We start from the raw sequence: 19757 nt of genomic DNA, 5'->3' as shown, positions 1-19757 counted from the left end.
CTGCAGGAACCGTAAAGACATAACATTGCAAATTGGAGGTTCGTAGGTCACACAGCTTCCAAGTCATGGGTCATTGAAAGATTTGACATTTTTTTGGGTTGTCTGCGTGCCATGTTCGACTTTTGAAGCCATAACTCCCTAATATCTGGAGCTACCCTAGAACACGAAAACGTAATTGAAAATATCTCGTGTAGCCCTTTCCAACTCTACAAAGGGACACGATATTCCCATTAAAAGTTAATGCACTCATGTTCCGACCCACACACAGGTTTACAAAAATATAACCTAATTAGACCAACAACCCTTGAGATGTTACACTGTTTTTCATGTAGGCAGCAATAGGGCTATGCACCCGTGCCTGTGCAATATATCAAGACTTAAAACATTTACGTAGTAGTATATAGCAATTTTTTATTGCTCAACTGTCACGCCAGGAGATGACATCGAACTCGCCACTTCGAGATTGCAAGCCCAGTGTGATAACCATCGCAGCATGGCAGCATCCACTCCACGCGGTAAAAGTTATATTTGACGATACGTGTGCCTGAAGAAGATCTGGATGTGATGTTTTTACATAACATCCCTGACTGAATATATAATGACTATCTCCCTGCCGCGAGAAACTCATAACAGATCCATTTACTGCTAACACAGGTGACAGACGGTGTGCAAAGTGGGAATGTGAGCGATGTGCTTTTACACGTGCGTGTGTGTATGTGTGCGCTCGATTCTCGCTCACGGCCAACACCAGTGACGATTATCTGAACTGGGCGTCCCCTATGTCGACTCGACCTCAAATGAGTACCCAGTGCCACAGGGAGATAAAGGTGGCGGGCCTGGTGTTGGTCAGCCACCTCCTGGTGTGTCGTGCCAGCCTTAATAGGTGCTCGCTAATAGCACTTTCCCCAACAGTCTTTTAAGGCTACACGGGGGATCTTTGTCTTTGCCATTGCCGAGTGTGACCCGGCCGTCATGTATTGCAGGTGGAGCAGGATGGCCAGCGGGACAAGGTCGCCGCTCCGCTCATGCTCATGCTGATGTGCACCATCGCACAGGTCAGCCGCCTCCCAGCAACATGACAATGTCGTGGGTTAAAAAAAAAATGTATACTTCTATTTTGGGAATCAAGTCACAAAGTAACGACAACAGTTTGGGATAAAAGCATTCAATTATGGGTTTAACGTAATGAAGAGGACTGGTTTTAAGACTGCGCGGTTAGAAGGTATATGCATAATCAACGTTTTTGGGTTTAGATCGCGTTAAACCCAAAAACGTTGATCATGAATAATATTGGTCGCGAAAGCCTACGTGTTAAACTAGAAGGTATATGTTTACAAATGAAGTCTTTCCAGTTTCAACTTTATAATGAATAATGGTGGTTATTTGCTAATAGTTCCAATATTTAATCCAGAAAAGCCTTATTACGAACATCATAACAATGCTACTGCTAAGACTTTTCACTGCTGTGATGTACTTTTTTTGACCGTGTAAAGCCTACTGAGCTGTTAGATATTTTTCAGAGGTGACCTGGCCCCCATGATAGCTCATCAAAGTAGCTGATCATATGTGTAAATTTATAGCAGCCAAATAAACACATGTTTTTTAATGTGGAGGGAAACCCAGAGGACCTGGAGAACAATCCATGCAACCACTGGGAGAGTGAGATCATGCAAACGCCAAACTCAAAATATACAGCCTTCAGGGATGGGATCGAACCCACGGCCTCCTACATACCAGGTGAATGAGATAACATCCTGCCACTGGCAAAGCGTTAGACGTAACGCTGAACAAAGTGTGGTACAACCCGAAGACACATCGGATGAGCTCTTCATTACACAACGTTGTCCCACAGCGCACGACACGCCGTTCGATACCAACTTGAAAATACCCAGGCTACTTTGCGCAGCTGTGATGTAAGGGGTAGTTTGCGATAAACTACCACAGGGCGTGACAACCCTGCCTTACACGAGTCCTAAGCACAGCTGGCCCGGCTGTAAGTACCTGGTAAGTGCCCCTCCCAGGGTTACGTGGTTTTCTCACTGCCTTGTGAGTGTCTCGGGTGAGTCAATGGCTAAGGGAGTAAACCCAGACAGAAAATCAGGAGTGGGGCCCTTTAGGCGGTTTTGTGATGCACAGCGACACATTCCCGGCAGCCCCTGCAGCAAAACTGGTACCAAACGTCGTGCTACGCACTCCTTTGGGCCTCACCAGCAAGGCCAAGGGGGGGATCCTGACGCATGGGCAACCCAGGATTTCCAGAGTAACCTGCCCGGGCTTTGCGCCAACAAGAGGTGCACAAATGGGGAGAGGACACTCCTCGGCCACCTGCTTGTGGCCAAGAAACACGGACGGCAGCAGTCACGGGTTATAAGCTCATTTTGGATTGGCGTAAAAAATGGGCGCCACGGGTTGCCATCGTCGGTGGGAGGGGTTATTGCACCCCAATAGATAGCTACCGCCCACCTCAAGCTGGGCAGCCCCCGGCTAATAAGGTGCTTTCCCGCCACAGCTCACCTGCTCCAATGGGTGCTTGGAGCTTATGGTTCATCACCAGAAAAGTGGGCTGCAACACCTGCACCAGACAAAAGCGAAACAAAAGGAAAGAAGGTACTAACCCTTCATTTTGCAAGCTGGAATGTACGTGCAATGTGTTCTGAACTCTCCGAAGATCTATTGCAGATTGAGGACATCCGCAAGACTGAAGTTATCGACAGGGAGCTGGCGAGATTCCATGTGGATATTGCAGCATTTCAGGAGTCCCGGCTTGCTGGCAGTGGCTCACTATGAGAGAGTGACTACACTTTCTACTGGCAAGGCAAACAGCGGAACGAACCAAGGCAACACGGTGTTGGGTTCGCCGTCAAAAACACACTCCTTGGCATGATAGAGCCACCAACCGCAGGCTCTGAGCGGATTCTGCTCATGAGACTGCTCACTGCTTCTGGCCATGTAAACATCCTGAGTGTCTATGCCCCAACACCCTACTCACCTTCGGAGATTCATGACCAGTTCTATGAAGAACTTCACAATATAATTCGCAAAATCGTGAGCTCTGAGCACATGCTTCTGTTGGGAGACTTCAATGCAAGAGTTGGAGCTGACCATGGCGCGTGGCCCGCATGCCTTAGCTATCATGGCATCGGAAAGATGAATCCCAGTGGCCAAAGACTACTGGAGCTCTGCTCATACCACAATCTCTGTATCACAAACTAATTCTTTCTCACAAAACCTTGCCATAAAGTATCATGGAGACATCCAAGTTCTCTTAATTGGCACCAACTGGACCTCGTCATCACCCGACGAGCCCTCCTCAACTCAGCATTCATCACACGCAGCTACCACAGTGCAGTCTGTGACACCGATCACTCACTGGTATCCAGCAAGGTCAAACTACACACCAAAAAGATACACCGCCTCAAACAAAGCGCTGCCTACGCATCAACTCTGCCAATACCTCCCTCCCAGAGCTCACTCAATAATTCCAACACAGGCTTGAGCAGTCCCTACACGACACACCAGATGGAAGCGTGGAGACAAAGTGGGCATACATCAGAGACGCCAAGCAGACAAGGTAGAACACAGCATGGTTTGAAGAACATCTGGCTATATTGTAACCCATCCTCCAAGCCAAGCGCATGGCACTCCTGAAGTACAAGCAAGTCCCAAGTACAGGATCATTGAGGGCTCTGAAAGCTGCATGCAGTGCAGGTCAAATGACTGCCAGCCGCTGTGCCAACAACTACTGGCTGAACCTCAGCAGTAGGATCCAACTTGCCTCCGACACTGGTAATATCCAAACATCAGTAGGACTGCCCCTTTGAAATCCAGTACAGGGGCCATCATCACTGATAAACAAGAGCAAATGGCCAGGTGGGTAGAACACTACTCAGAGCTCTAATCACGAGAAAACGGTGTGTCAGAAGCTGCCCTTGCTGCTGTAAGGCCCTTACCAACGATACACGAACTGGACAATGTTTCAACCTTGAAGGAACTGGACAACGCCATCAACTCACAAGCCAGCGGCAAGTCCCCAGGACAGGACGGCATCACACCTGAGGTACTGAAATGTTCGAAACCAGCCATCCTCACAAAACTCCATGAACTTCTCTGCCAGTGCTGGGAAGAAGGAGCAGTGCCTCAAGACATGGGAGACTCCAACATCATCACCCTATATAAAAACAAGGGTGACCGTGGGGACTACAATAACTACCACGGCATCTCCCTGCTGAGTATCGTGGGGAAAACCTTTGCCCGTGTGGTCCTCAGCAGGTTACAGATACTAGCTGAGAGGACGTATCCTGAGGCTCAATGTAGCTTCAGACCAGGAAGGTCCACGATTTACATGCTCTTCTCCTTGCGTCAGGTACAGGAGAAATGTCGAGAACAGAAAATGCCCCTGTACTTGGCATTCATTGATCTGACACATGCCATTAACCTCATCAATAGGGGAGGCCTCTTCAAACTCCTCAAAGTGATCGGCTGCCCACCGAAGCTGCTGGCAGACATTTTTTCTTTCCATGATAACATTAAAGGAACAATACAGCACAGCAGCACCACCTCAGAGGAATTTCCAATACTCAGCGGTATAAAGCAGGGGTGTGTGCTTGCCCCAACACTGTTTGGCATATTTTTCTCACTTATGCTCACACATTCCTTTGGGACAGCAGAAGAGGGAGTCTTTCTCCATACAAGATCTGATGGCAAACTCTTCAACCGTGGCCGTCTCAGATCCAAACCAAAGTCTGCAAAATCCTCATCATAGAACTCCTATTCGCTGATGATGCTGCGCTGACAACTCACACAGAACAAGGTCTGCAGACACTCATCGACCACCTTGCAAATGCCTGCAACAACTTTGGCATGACTATCAGTCTGAAAAAGACCAATGTCATGGGCCAGGATGTCAGAGACACCCCTTCCATAAACATTGGCAGCTACACCCTGGAAGCAATTCAGGACCTCACCTACTTGGGTTCCACCATCACCTGAAATGTGTCCCTTGTCACAGAGATTGACAAGCGCATTGGGAAGGCGTCTACAGCGATATTCAGATTGACCAAAAGAGTGTTGGAGAACAAATCCCTAACGCTCAACACCAAAGTACAGGTGTATCAGGCCTGTGTCCTTAGCACCCTCCTCTATGGGTCTGAGTGCTGGGCAACATACGCCCATCAAGAACATCGACTAAACACATCCCACCTCCGATGTTTCAGGCGCATCTTCGGTATCAGATGGCAAGATCACATTCCCAACATCTCAGTCCTCAACTTGGCCAACATTCCCAGCATGTAATCTCTACTCAGTTATAGGCTCCTGAGATGGCTTAGACACGTGTGCCGCATGCAGGATGGCAGAATACCCAAGGATGTCTTGTACGGCGAGCTGGCATGAGGCACAGGGGCCACTGGTCGCCCAGTCCTGTGCTTCAAAGATGTCTGTAAACGGGACATGAAGGTGACTGGGAGAATACTGCCGGTGTCTGACTCAGCTGGCAGCAGGCTGTGACAACAGGCCTTAGGAGAGGCGAGGAGAAAAGACACACTGCATGGCAGACCAAGAGGGAGCGACGTAAAGGAAAAGCAACAAATACCTCTGGAGCTGCCACCACATTCACTTGCAATTACTGTGGCAAGGATTGCCACTCAATGATTGGCCTACTAAGTCATTCTAGGTGCTGCAAAATAATTCTCTCTCGAGACACACAGGCCTATCGTTGTTGTTGTGATGTCACTTCACGCACAAGTTGCCAAATGCTGCCACTGCCATTTCAAAAGCTTTTCAGAGGCGATCTGTCATTTTCTTTTGCGATCTTCGATAATCGATTGCTTAATTTAACATGTTAACGTGGCATGCAGTTGTAGGTGCATTTTACATTTCAAATATGCGATTTCGTGGAATCATTACTCTCATTTGCATTGCGCACTAATTGAATCATGTCACATAAAATGTGCAGTTTCTGCGCTATCACTGTAAGATTACCAGTGATCCTAATCTGCGAGGCTTGGTGTTTCAGCATTGGTGGCTTGAAATTCATTATCGAGAGACCAGGAAACCAGTTATCTCCGGCTCACTTTGTGGCCTGAACCGAGTTTGATTTTAGTGATCAGATCTTAACGTAATTAAGATCTGATCCCATCTGTAAAGGATGTGATCCCTGACATGCAATATATTTAAACTAAGCTGTGTCTGCGGCGGTGGTTACATTGGGGAAACGAAGTGACATGTTTCGGACCGTGTTCGTGAACATAAGGCAGATCTGAAACACGGTAGGACCAATACCTCAGCTGATCATTGTCTATAATGCGGTGGGCTCACACGAAATTGATTTCTCCAAGACGAAGGTACTCTGCAAACCCACTGGCTATCAACAAAGATTCGTTCATGAAGCCATCCAGATATATAAACACAGACACAATTTCAACCGAGAAGGTGGATACAAACTGACCAATCATTGGAAGGACGTTATTAACCAGTTTAAGTCAAAACTGGCTGTGATGTTCCCAGCCTACCAACTTCCGATTTTAGTTGTTATTTTCGGCTCTCTGATATTTTACATTAACAGATTAAATTTCTCACTAACACAGCTACCTCATGCGCCATCCTCGAGACGGCTGCTTCACAATCTCCCATTAACATGCTAATCTCTGACATTAACATAACCACCTTGGCACACTCGTCATGGAGGATGCTCGGCGATCTCACATTAACATGCTAATCTCTCACAATAACACAGCCACCTAGGCGCACTCACCGTGTAGAAGGCTCGGCGATCTTGCATTGACATGCTCATTTTTGTCTGGCAGCCCTCTAATTGGTGGAAAGCCCACCACCGCCGCGGTCGCTGCCCACCACTTGCATTGGCATTGGCTGCTGACATTTGGGCTATGCCCATTTTAAACCTTTATAAGCAGTTGTCTTTAGAAGCTAACCCCCCTTTTCCTGAAGACGACCGCTTGTGTGTCGATCGAAACGTTGATATTTTTTTTGTTATTTTTTCTGTCTACGTGACTTTACCGAAAGAACCAAAGGATATGGATTCCTGCAGTCACGAAAGCTTCAAATCAAGATTAATCTCTTACACATTAGTCATGGGTGAAATAAATGTATTTTTGTAGGATGGTACAGAGGGGAAAAGAGAGCCATGAAGTTCGCTATCCAAGAATTTGGCGGGAATCCACTGACCACTCAAGCAATTGCTACTTCTGCATGGTGGACCCTTCCAAACGTCGGACTGGCAAGAATGCACCTGCTATCACGTATCTGGGCCTTCCTTCATCCATCGCTCTGGTGCCACACTGCCATGAGCTCCCCGTACCCACTCCTCTGGAGATAGAGCAGCCGTCTTTAGAAGAGAGCAGCAATTCAGAGAGCGAGGAAGACGTTTTAAATCCAGATGACAATTTCAGAGGTGGAGCTGAGTAGAGAAACCCATACTACCCCAACCAAAAAGACCTCAACGACTTGATTCAGAGATCTTGGTCTTACCAAGTCCAATGCCAAGCTTTTGACGTCTAGGCTCAAGCAGTGGAACATGTTGGATGAAAGTGTGCAAGTCGCAGATCAGAGGAAGCGTCACTAACCTTTTTGCAGCTCCTTCACCCGTCAAGATGGGCTCTGCTTCTGCTACAATGTGACCAGTCTGTTGGAGGCAATCAGAATCGCCTGTAACCAGAATGAGTGGCGCCTCTTCATTGACAGCTCATCCAGGAGCCTCAAAGCCGTGCTGCTCCATCATGGTAACAAGTACCCGTTTCTTCACCTGGCTCACTCAGTGCACCTCAAAGAGGATTACAAGAGCATCAAGACATTGCTGGATGCCTTGAAGCATGACGAGTACGGCTGGGAGGTCATCGGATACTTCAAAATTATGGCATTCCTGATTGGTCTCCAAGGCGGTTTTACAAAATTTCCCCTCTTTTTTTTGTCTGGATTTGAAGTTTTCGTGACTGCAAGGATCCATACTCTTTGGTTCTTTCGGTAAAGTCACGTAGGTGAAAATTTAAAAAAAACAGCAGGGACACCAAGGCGCACGACCACAGCAGGGACACCAAGGCGCACGACCACAGGTGGGACTGGCCACAGCGGACTGAGTTCTCTGTGGGGGGAACAACGTCAAGTGGGAACCACTGGTGGACCACCGGAAGGTGCTGATGTCACCACTGCACCTCAAATTGGGCCTTATGAAGCAATTTGTCAGAGCTGTAGATAAGGAGTCGGTAGCCTTCAAGTACCTTCAAGACTTCTTCCCTAAGCTGTCTGAGGCAAAGGTCAAAGCCGGTGTCTACATCGGACCACAGATAAAGAAGAGCCTGGAGTGCAATGAATTCGCCAAGAAGCTCACTAGTAAGGAGAAAGCGGCTTGAGACAGCATTGTCGAAGTGGTTCGTGGCTTCCTGGGCAATCACAAGGTCGAAAACTATGTGGAGCTGTTTGAGACTGGTGAAGAACTACGGCACAATGGGCTGTAGGATGTCCCTCAAAGTCCATATCCTTGATGCTCATCTTGATAAATTCAAGAAGAACATGGGAGCGTACTCGGAGGAGCAAGGCGAGCGCTTCCACCAGGATATACTGGACTTTGAACGCCGCTATCAAGGACAGTATAACGAGAACATGATGGAAGACTATATTTGGGGACTGATTCGTGAAAGTGATTCATGGTAAAGTCGTAAATCTCGAAATCTCGAAAAACTACTCCTAAATCTTTTGTAGTATTTTTTGTATTACTTTAGTATCAATACATGTTAATTTTTATTCATATGTTCTTTTTTCCTGACTTTATGTGAACGAAAAGACACAAATTCGCCAGTTTTCTCACTGAAAATAGGTAAATTTCAAAACATCACTGTCCTTGTCACAAAAGCAAAGTTTGTGGGGAATAATAGCCATTTTCTATACTTTTAGGCATACGCAATTACGAAATAACACTTACTACCCCGGAACAAAAATTGTGTTACATAGTGTTATCTAGAACGAAAAGAGCAGGTTAACCTTGAAGCATCCATGTGCTATGCGCAATGTGGATGACATGGACAGTACATTATCTGAGATGCAGCAATGGTAACTGGGGTAACCCATGGGAGCTCCTCCGTAATTAGTCACAATTGATGTTGAGGAATAGTGTTTGCTCAGAATCCTTATGGAGATTGTATCACTCCGAGTAATAATAAATAATAATACATTGGACTTATATAGCGCCCTTCATCCACGTGTAACGACTCGAACGACAAACTACTAGGAGCCTCTTTTATTATGACACAGTAACAATACGAGGTCCGGGCTTCCTGCTTGGTCTTGAAGCTCGTCCCTTCCCTCAAACGTCCCCTCCCCTTTTATATCACTCAAGCCCCCTTTCTCGAATGTTCCCTCAACGTTTATCCCCTAGCCAATCCCTGTGCTTCTCCTCTAATTTTTCCCAACCGTCACCTCTGGGGTTTCAAGTCTGTTTCCCGCCTATTCTCGTTCAAACCTTTTCCTCCAATCAATTCAAAAGTCGTGCCTCCCGACCAATCAACGTGGAGGCCTCTTTCCGCCAATCGGAGACCTTGGCCTACTTTTGAATAACCGTTAGGCTGCACATTGGCTTGGGGTGATTGTTAATTTCGATCGTTATACATGGATCACAGAGAGCTGTATACAATATGCATAAACACAATGAGCATAAAAACCTATCAATTAAAATTACTGATAATAATAATAGGAGGGCAAGAGCCTGAAGATACAATGAGGTGAAAGCCTTCCTAAAAAGGAATGTTTTAAGTCGAGGCTTAAACATCGCAATTGAAGCCGAATCCCTGATACATTTTAACAAAGCGTTTTACACAGGCAACAGCCCGGTCCCCCGCATCTCTTCTTCACTCCCAGGGCAAGGCGGAGGAGAACAAGATCCGCAGACCTCAGACACTCTCAATAGAACACAGTGGGGGGATGGGGGCAAAGCAATTCGTGAAGGTGGTTGCATCAATGCGGAGCCAAGGCAGTTTGCTTTTGTGAAGTGACTTGACAATGACATGACATAAACTTTGTCCAATGTTCTTTGAACATCCACCTCGCACAACAAAATGAACTGTTTTCTCGTCGGCTATTCAAATCGAGTCTGTGTTGTGAAATTGTTCGCGATTGAATGTTTGATCAGACCCTCAGAGCTGGAATGTTTTTTTTAGTTTTAAAATAATATTATGTTACAATGTTTTTTTACGAATGTGTACCTAAAGACATTATCTAGTTCTGTTGTAGGGATCAATCCTAAAATTATCATTACTTTTTGTCATGTAACCCAGGTCAAAAGAGGGAGTGTTTGGTGTGTCTCAAAGGGCCTGTATTTTTCCTCTCCTGGTAAACGGATACAACTAATTCAGCAAAGGATCGCAGTAAAATGTAACACCAACTTGAGTTTATTGAGCCCTGTATATTTTCAAAAGCCAGCATAAATGTACGTCCTGACTCCACAATGTACTTTTCATTAACCAATCACATTTGGGGGGAAAGGGTCAAACACAATAGTTGGTCTTTAACCCTCTTTTGAAGATGATGGTGACGATGATGATTGTTACCAATTAGCCCCAAAGATTGTGGTCTTTTTTTTTTAAACAGATCGGGACAATTGCTCAAAAGCGAGAGCATTGCTAAGCAACAGGCGTTATCATTTGCGATGCTGCACAATAATTTACTGCTCCCGAGCCCGCCATCCCGCTCGCTGCAAAACAAAATACGGGTTGGTTCAATGGTCCAAATGCGTTGTTTGCTGTGGATTTTGGAGAGCTCATTCACCAGAGACTCGTGGCAATAAGGACTGTGCAACGTTTGGTTATTCCGGTGCAGAGCAGTTGTGGTGGAACACAGTTGCGCGAGTCGAGGGAAGGACTTTATTTGATACGTTTACTGAGCTGTGGTTACGTTGCCCAGCAGAAGCGTGATCGCCGATTGTTGTTTCAGCAGTCAGAGGTTTGAGGTTCGATTCCTGCAGGCAGCCCTGGTAAATACTGCAAGTGTATGACTGCAAGTGTATTTACCATGAAATACTACGCGCCATCTCCTTCACAGTGGACATTAACAGATTCCTTGATGCCATTTAAAAAATGTAGGCCATTGTGTGTGCCAGCATCATGGTTCAAATTTGCCATTTGTGGAAATGTACCCTCAACTTACTCACTTTGGATTACACTTAGCAACATTGCCCTCCACTGAAACTACTGCGGACAATGTGTCGGAACCATAGCGCCTTCGTGATAGCCTTGAAATACTAGGATGACGTGAATATCAAATGAATGAACGGATTCAGGTCTGAATGTGAACCGAGATTTGCATGGTATGTTTTTCAATCTAAATTTCTCCGTCAAAATATATTTTTTTAAACGCTGAAATGTGGCTGTGGATAATGATAAAATTTTATTTTTTATTTACTTATTTATCCAGGAAAGCCATATTGGGTTGTCGGGCTCTTTTTCAGGAGGTTCCTGCATTGAGTTTTAAAAATGTAGGATGTTTTCAGCCAAGTAGTAATGAGTCGGAATAGCACAGTCGGCTATTTACGTACAAGTGGGAGGAAAAAATCGTAGCACCCAGAGAAAATCCACGTGCGCGAGGCAGCAATAACAACAGCCTATCACCGTACAAATGGAGACAGATAGCGATTAGGCCACTGCCCATACTGCCTTCTCCTGGCGAGCCAGGGTATAGCACCTCGACGCGCAGGCCGCTGGGCTATGGGCGTGCGCCACCACCGCCCGGCTGCTACCGATTAGCCACGACTGCCATAGGAGCCAAAATTTTTACTATAGAAACGGCTGTAAAATGTTCAATCTCTCCAAGTGTGGCTTACCAAGCCGCAATGAAACTTGCCGCCCACTTGAGATTCAATTGCGCGACTCATTTGTGATGTAATTGAAAATTGTTAAAAACAAGATAAAAGTGTTATCAAGTTTATTCAATTCTAATAGCCAATGCTATTTTTTGTTACAGTCATGACATAGAATCGCTACTCATAGCATGGCACATTGGAGGTGTCAGCTGGGAAATACGGGAATGAGAATGGAAATTGTAGAAATTATATATATGAGTGGGCTTGCAATGGTTAATGGATGGTTGGTGTTTGTACGTGAAAAGCCGGGCGTTTTGGTGGACGTGCTGTGCGGTGCATTGCTTTGTATTGATTGAGTGGTTCAAACCGATCGTTGTTTGTGTCTTGTTTTTTTGCAAGGAGTTACAGACAGGGTCTTATTATTATAATGGAAAATAAGGCTCAATAGTGGGGTTAGTAAGGTGGCAGTTCAAACGTATTTACAACTGGATAACGCAAATCTGTTTACTCGAGTGTGACCAACTGATAGGTCTGTTTATATAAATGCACCTGACAGACTAATTCTTAGATTTGTAGGTTGAGAAGGTGGAGGATGTAAATATATATATATATAAATAAAAGGCACGATAAGGGTGGGGGAGGGAGGCAGCTGCCAGCGAGCGAGTTCCATTTACAGGGGCTCCTTTACTTATGAACATTCGACTTACGAACTTTAAAAGATGCGAACAAATCTGTCCGTATGTCCAGTTGCCTGTTCGGACCGAGAGTCGGAAGTTCAACCGCTGCGCAATAGATGGCGGTGGTGGCATCTACATCGACAGGAAATTATTAATTTTTAAATCCATTCCCCGTGTTGAGTGTACATGCCCTACAACATGTTTGAAATCGACAGGAGTAAAGTTGGACTTACGAACAAATCGACCTACGAACAGACCTTTGGAACCTAACTCGTTAATAAGTAGAGTAGTCCCGATAGTTTTGTGGTGAGGGGGGGGGGGTTGGTGAGGTGATTATTTAGATTATTTTGTTGCTATAAATGTCCAAATGATGGGCCACTTTGTTGAGCTATCATTTGTGGCCAAGTCGCTTCTGAAAAATAAGTTAATACCTCAGTGGGCTTTGCCTGGTTGGATGGGGATAGTTTAGTGTTGCATGTTTGGGTAATTTGTTTACCTTTCTTGTACTTTGCACTATTATCGTGTTTTTGTACTGTTTGTTGTTGTAACGTTCTTACCCACCTCTACTGGACATATGTGAATAAGAGCTTTATAGCCTATTCCTTCAGTATAAATACATATTCTGAGTCAGATTTTGCAGTGCCGAGACTGTGAGAATTGCGGTATTGAGATTGGTTTTAATTGTGCATTGAAAAAAAACATAAATGTGTTGATTTCGAAGGATGTTAAAAATGTCACGAGTAATCTAAACGTGGTTACGGATCACAGCAGGGTACACACATACACACGAAAAAAACATATTTAGAGAAAGGCAAGTTGAATTTTTTGGGACCTTAAATGAGAAAACAGGAGGCATCATGCAATGTTTTGACTCGAAAAATTAGAAGTACAAGAATACGGGGAAGGGAGTGAATTATCTACTTAAGATATTTAAACAATTTGATGCCACTGGGACGAGTAACCAATGCAAATCTTTTGAGTAAATATCACGGACAGACCTAAATGGCAAGAAGTCGATGATCGCCAACGTTTTTGAGAAAGGACACGGCGCATAGAGGGAGAGAAAATAGCAAGATAACTGGATAATTGTTTTTGCTATCATATATATTATAAAGTCTGTTATTGATAGACAGGTTTCTTTGAGCTTTTGCATCATGGTCTCGGATTAATGGGATTATTCATAGGTTTATTTCACTGTTAAATCACAGGCTAGAAAACGCATCAGAGCAGTGGTTCTTAACCTGGGGTGCACGCACCCCCCTCGGGTGTGAGATGCCCTTTCTGGGGGTGCGGAACATGGCCAATTTATTTTAGAAGCTAAATTATCAAAACAAAAATTAAGTACAACTACTTTGTTTCATCAAACCTGCGTATTTATTAACGTAATATTTTTTTACGATTGAGAACCAAAAGGGTGCAAGGTTGCATTAAAGGTTAAGAACCACTGCATTCGAGTACGTATATCTAAGGCGGTTATTGAAGGCAGACCACAATCAAATTGTTTAACTTAAGAGGGGCACCAGGGCGCGTTGGCTTACTTGGGAAAACTGACCATGATAACAAAAAGCAATGTAACTCACGTGCCAACAGGAGACAGATTTAAATCAGATAGATTTGACCTAGGATACGTATGGGTCAGATACATGGAAAATCTTTAGCAATTGTGTTGCTAGCTCCAGGAACTATTTGGGTGTCCTAAGTGATAATATGTCCACAAAGCAACGAAGCGACAAATATAGCAACCGTCTGAGATGAGGAGATAATGCAGATTGAGCAGCGATTATTGGTATGTATTCTATTGATGTGTATGATGGTAATGTGTTTCAGGAGCTCAATGCCATTGTCCAGGTCTGATAGTCACGAGAGGGCTTCAGAAGAGAGTTCGTGTGCATCAGTTTGCCGAATATCACCCCTTTCTGAATTTTCTCGTGACATTTTTGACATTGGAAAGGTCTCTCTCTCAAGCAAGATCCGGTGACTTTTTGAGGTTGTTTTGGCGACTTGGCCGCATTGGCGGCCGTGCCCAGTCTGATGTCGTTCCCAGGCCCCACACGTCACGGACGAGGTCCTCACCCGGGCCTACCAGGTGTGCGTAGGATTCATCACGAGGCCCCGGCACGTGGCCGCCTTCACCAAGTCTGTGCTGCAGTTCATCAGCACCGAACGCCGGGCTCCAGGTCGGTTAACGACGCATCTCAAACCCGGCCGTTCGTGCCTGCCGCGGAAGAACGTGCGACAACGGGTGCGCTTTACGTCCGCGTGTGTCCCGGGATTATCCGTTTTCAAGTTGAAAGCAAAAGTAGCGGCCACTAGGGAATAGAATAGAAGCCAATTTGGCAGAAGTTTTGAAAAAGATGTTCTTTATTCACTTTTCCGACGCAGGCTCAATTTCAACAGTCGACATGTGGTCCAGCGACATAAGCCGTGCGCGTCCTTATTTACAGAGCTCATTGTTGGGATTTTACAGGGTTGGCTGACTGTTCTGAAAATTTATATGCAAAACTTACATTTTTATTTGACAAGGTAAGGCCCTCAGAAGTAAATATCTATTTTTCAGAAGTGACCTGGCTGCAAATGATATCTCAATGAAGTGGCTCATCACGTGGAAATGGATATCAGCCAAACACTCTAAATACACATTGATTCTAAATATGGGGAGAAAAACCGGACGACCCAGAGAAAAATCCACGCGAACAGAAAGACATAGATCCTCCGTGAAGCCTTAACAGACTGTTGGGGCAAGTGCTGTTAGCGAGTAGCACCTATGAAGGCAGGCACGGCACACGAGGGTGTGGGTGGCCAGCACCATGCCCAGCCGCCTTTGTCTCTCCCAGTGGCGATGTTTACACATCGCACCAGGTACTCATTTGAGGCTGAGTCGACCTAAGGAAGGCCCAGGACCGGTTCAGATAATCGTCGCCGGTGTTGGCCGTGAGCGGGAATCGAACTTGGGACGCCGGGTTCGTAGCGCAGCGTAAAGCTAACCGCTACACAACCGCTCCCCAGGGAGAGAGTGACACGCAAACACAGACAAGAGGGGGGATGGGGGGGGCAATTGACTTTATTTTTAAAGTAAGTAGTATATATTGGCTGTGTCGCGTGGTGGCGTGTTTAACGACACATTTACATTCACGAGATCAACCCAAAAACTTCTACTATGGTCGCGAAAGCCTAGGTGTTAAACTGAAGTTTATATTATTACAATTTACTTAAAATCTACCGTGAAACACTTTTGTTAACGTAACACAGATTGTGTTATGCTGTAGCTGGTTGTTTGGAGAACCGGAGGCAGCACGTGAGGGATAAAGACTCCCGTTATGGCCGACATAACACAACGTTAACCACACAGAAGGAGCAATAATGACGAACAAAAGTAATTTCGTTACAACGAGAAAAACAAAGTCAAAAGTGCAAACGTATATTCTTGGCGTCATGGACAAAGCTGCCTGCATCCTCCACGTAACATAATGATTCCGTTTGTTTCTACTTAAGCTCACCGAGTGGTGTGAAGTACCCCATGCGCTGCCTCTTGCCATTGAGTCTTCCAGTTAGCCTCCCCTTCCCACTCACCTCCACACTCAAACTTATAAATTAGCAAGTTCTCACGGTTTCATTAGAGGAACTTGCAGGCTCAAGAGGCCCCGCGCAATGTAGGCCAAATGATTCATTTCAATTATATCCATTGAATATCACTGCACCAATTCAAGAATCCATTATTTTCTTTTTTTTCTCAACATTGTCGTTTAAGTAGCGGCCTCTCGTGATTGGAAAGGTTACATAAACCCATGTTGTACAACTTCCACGAATTGTGAAAACAAAAAAGATCGATTCTGACACGTACTTTGAAGCATATATTGTGAGATGAGAATGGACATCAGTTACACCTTTAATTAATATCTCACTCTTATCGTGCGAAATATCCGAGTCAGCATCTAAAACCAATATCTCCAAAATGTTTTTACAAAACTGGCTGGATGTTATTCTTGCCATTTAGAACACAACAGCATGGGTGTTGTATCTCACCTCTTAGCCATCGCCCATTCTCTTCCTCTTCCCTCCCCTCGCCTTTCCACGACTTCCCGTCCCTCCCCTACCGTTTCGTGATCCCTAAGTTACCCCTCTATCACGGTCGCTCATTCCTCAATACCTTGTACGCCCCTGCAATAGAAATAATTATATTGTCACCGTTATTTTCACTGTATTAAGTACCTTAAGGCGCTCTGTAAATATTACATTAGATTAGATTTAGAACATGAAATTCAATGCACACCCACACTGAACGGATAATAAGCTTGTTTGCTTTCGATCTTTGCTTCTTGAAGAAAAATGTTCAACTACACAAGTAAATACGTGACCATCCTGTTCAAACTCTCTCTATGGACAAGTTGCCCCTCTTTATCCGGCGATTTGAGATGCAACTACATTCCAAAATGTATCTTGAAACAGGCAGAGCACTGGAATGAATTCTGACGTCATTATTACGTTGTGATGCCTTACCGAATTGCACGAAGCATTTGGAGTTATTGATTCAGTACCATGGCAGACATTCAAGCTGGAAACCATAATTTAAAAGATTAAAAAAAAATTCACGTGAGCAGAAATGGATTTCGTCAGCACAAATCGGTTCTAGGTATAGGAAACGAGGAAGACCTTGAGCCTGTGATTGCGACAGAGCAGGGAGTCGATGGCATGAGATGCAAGGGGCAACGTGAGGGAATGAGTAACATCCCCTCATACTGAGCAAAGGTTGATTGAGGGCTTCGACAGAGCTTAAACTTTTTTTATTTTACTAGGTAAGGCACACTGAACAATGTCGCTCTTTTCCAGGAGTGACCTGGCCACAAATGAACGCTCAGCAAAGTGACTTACCACGTGGAAATTTATATGAGCCTAATACTCTAAAAGCGTGTTTCTAAATGTGGAGGAAAAAACCGGAGTACCCGGAGAAAAATCCACACGACCACGGGGAGAGAGACATGCAAAGTCCAAATATACAGGTGGCATGTTTCTGGTTTGAACCCACGACCTCCTGCATACCAGGCAAGGAAGTTAATGTCTCACCACCATGGCGATAGAAAACGCCTGAGTTGATGGAGTGGAGAGGGCGTGGAGGGGAGTAGAGCGAGATGAGAGTGGAGAGGCAGGAGAATGGGTGGAGGGGAGTAGAGCGAGATGAGATTGGAGAGGCAGGAGAGTGCGTGGAAGGCAGTAGAGTGAGATGAGAGTAGAGAGGCAGGAGAATGCGTGGAGGGGAGTAGAGTGAGATGAGAGTGGAGAGGTAGGAGAATGCGTGGAGGGGAGTAGAGCGAGATGAGAGTAGAGAGGCAGGAGAATGCAGAGGTAAGTCAAATGTGGAACGGTGCGCCATTGGGAGGTGCGTCGACTCTGAGAAAAAGCCTTTTCGAACAAACGCTTCTGTCCGGACACAACAGTTGTGCATGGATGGTTCAGTGCATTGAGCGAGCGCTATTGAATTCTTGGGGTTTAAATTCAGGCAGGCATCCATGACTAGATCTGGTTTGAGAGACAGCAAGTTTTCTGAGCTCAGACATCAAAGATCAAATAAATATGCATTGCGCTTTGATTTTCCGTGAACTCACCATTTTCTACCTCCGAGGACGAAAACTCAAGATGTTACCATTACTATCTCGGCCTCGCTGTGCGCTGCGTTGCACCGCTAGTCGAGTAGATAACCTTGCATTCAATAAACCCTCGGAGCCAGGATGAACGTCCAACTCCAATCGTCATTTATTGATTGTAACAAGGTAAAACTGGTGAGAAAACACAGATACAGTATCTGTTATAATCCGGAAACATCAACACAATGAACACCACAGCATCAGAACATTGTCTTAGATAACAATAGATCCTGGACGGACCAGGCCCCTACATTACCACTGAACAACTAGACAAAAGCACATCCCACTGCACCCCAAAAGTACAACATTACACAACACTAAACTGTGGATGAGATACTTCGTCATCTTTACTCTCAGGATCGCAACATAGCCACCTGGGCACAAGTCTGACTCGATCTACTAAATTACAAGTAACATCCACAATAAGGAAAGTTGCAGGCTTCGTTACTAACTAGGCCTTGTATTTACTATAACAACTTAACGGCACCATAAAGGCATTTACATCACTATAACGGTCATTCCAACATTACAACAACATTGCCAATATTATAGGAATATAAACAAACTTACAGACAATGCTTCTTAAGCTCCCACAATGGACAATTGCGGCTGTGGTCTCACTAAGATGCGATGCGTGCCGCCATCTTGAATTATCAGTAAGATGGCAGATGCCCGCGTGGTTCACTGCAAATCTAACATCGTCACTTCCTGGTCACGTGACCAAAATTAGCAACAAAAACAGGAACTTCCTGTATACATACGCTCCACATCTGCCGTGAGGCAAGACAATTACGTTATCAGCACTCTGATCGTAGTGTGCATGCCATCCATAACATCCTTATTGGCAAATCTGCACTATACTTAGCTAATTCATTATCCCCATTGTCAAACCCAAGAAACCTAAGGCGTCCATTTAATCGCCTTTTAAATATCTCTAGATCAGGAATTGGAGTAGGTAACAACGCCTTTCGCCGTTGCAGCACCAACTTTTGGAGCAACCTCGTTTCCTCCCTTCACATCACAAAATCTTCCTTCAGCAAATATCCTAAAGCAGAAGATGGATTAGTGCTGGATACAGTCACATTTGCCAACGTGATTCGTAACTTTGATCATTACCAGTGTATCGATAGTCAGTCGTTCATGCGTCATTTTATTGAGGGACTATTCTGTTTTGGATTTATAGAGTGCCTTTCGCCCAAGGCGCTTGACAATGCTTGCCGACTACGGAACAGAATGGCAAGCTAAGGGAAGGACAGGTGGGGTAGTAGGGCCGTTAGTTATCGGGTTTGGAAAAGGAATGAGATATGGGCAGCAGGGGAAGGAGGCGATGGTGCGGGGGGTTGAAAGGGGAATGGAGCGTGATAGTGGATGAAGCTGATAGAACGGGGTAGAGTGAAGATGGATGGTACGGTATGAAGTGAGTGGTGTTATCTTGGTGTGGTCTGGGACTGTTTCGTCGTTTTTACTGTCTTGCCCAATCTTGATGAATCAGATTTAGAAAATTAATGCATGTATTATGTCTTTATATTGCGTGACTTGCTTGTCATTTTATATGTTTTGCACTCCCATCATTTTTGTTTCATTTGCTGTTGTAACTTGCTGGACATCTGTGAAAAAGAGCTTCATAGCTTATCAGACTCC

At 45.1% G+C, this 19757-nt stretch overlaps 1 protein-coding gene across 1 annotated transcript in view; it reads left to right on the top strand.

Annotated features, from left to right (window-relative positions):
- Nucleotides 1-19757, top strand: part of LOC133347718 (phosphoinositide 3-kinase regulatory subunit 6-like) — an 83472-nt gene that overhangs the window by 11595 nt on the left and 52120 nt on the right. The window contains exons 3-4 of the mRNA XM_061560232.1: nucleotides 984-1055; nucleotides 14522-14654. Coding sequence (XP_061416216.1) covers nucleotides 984-1055; nucleotides 14522-14654 — 205 coding nt within the window. The remainder of the gene's footprint in view (nucleotides 1-983; nucleotides 1056-14521; nucleotides 14655-19757) is intronic.

The sequence above is a fragment of the Lethenteron reissneri genome, chromosome 3 (genome assembly GCF_015708825.2).
Source record: "Lethenteron reissneri isolate LAM-NWPU_2019-01 chromosome 3, ASM1570882v1, whole genome shotgun sequence".
NCBI lineage: Eukaryota > Metazoa > Chordata > Hyperoartia > Petromyzontiformes > Petromyzontidae > Lethenteron > Lethenteron reissneri.
This window is presented reverse-complemented; position numbering and strand designations above follow the sequence as displayed.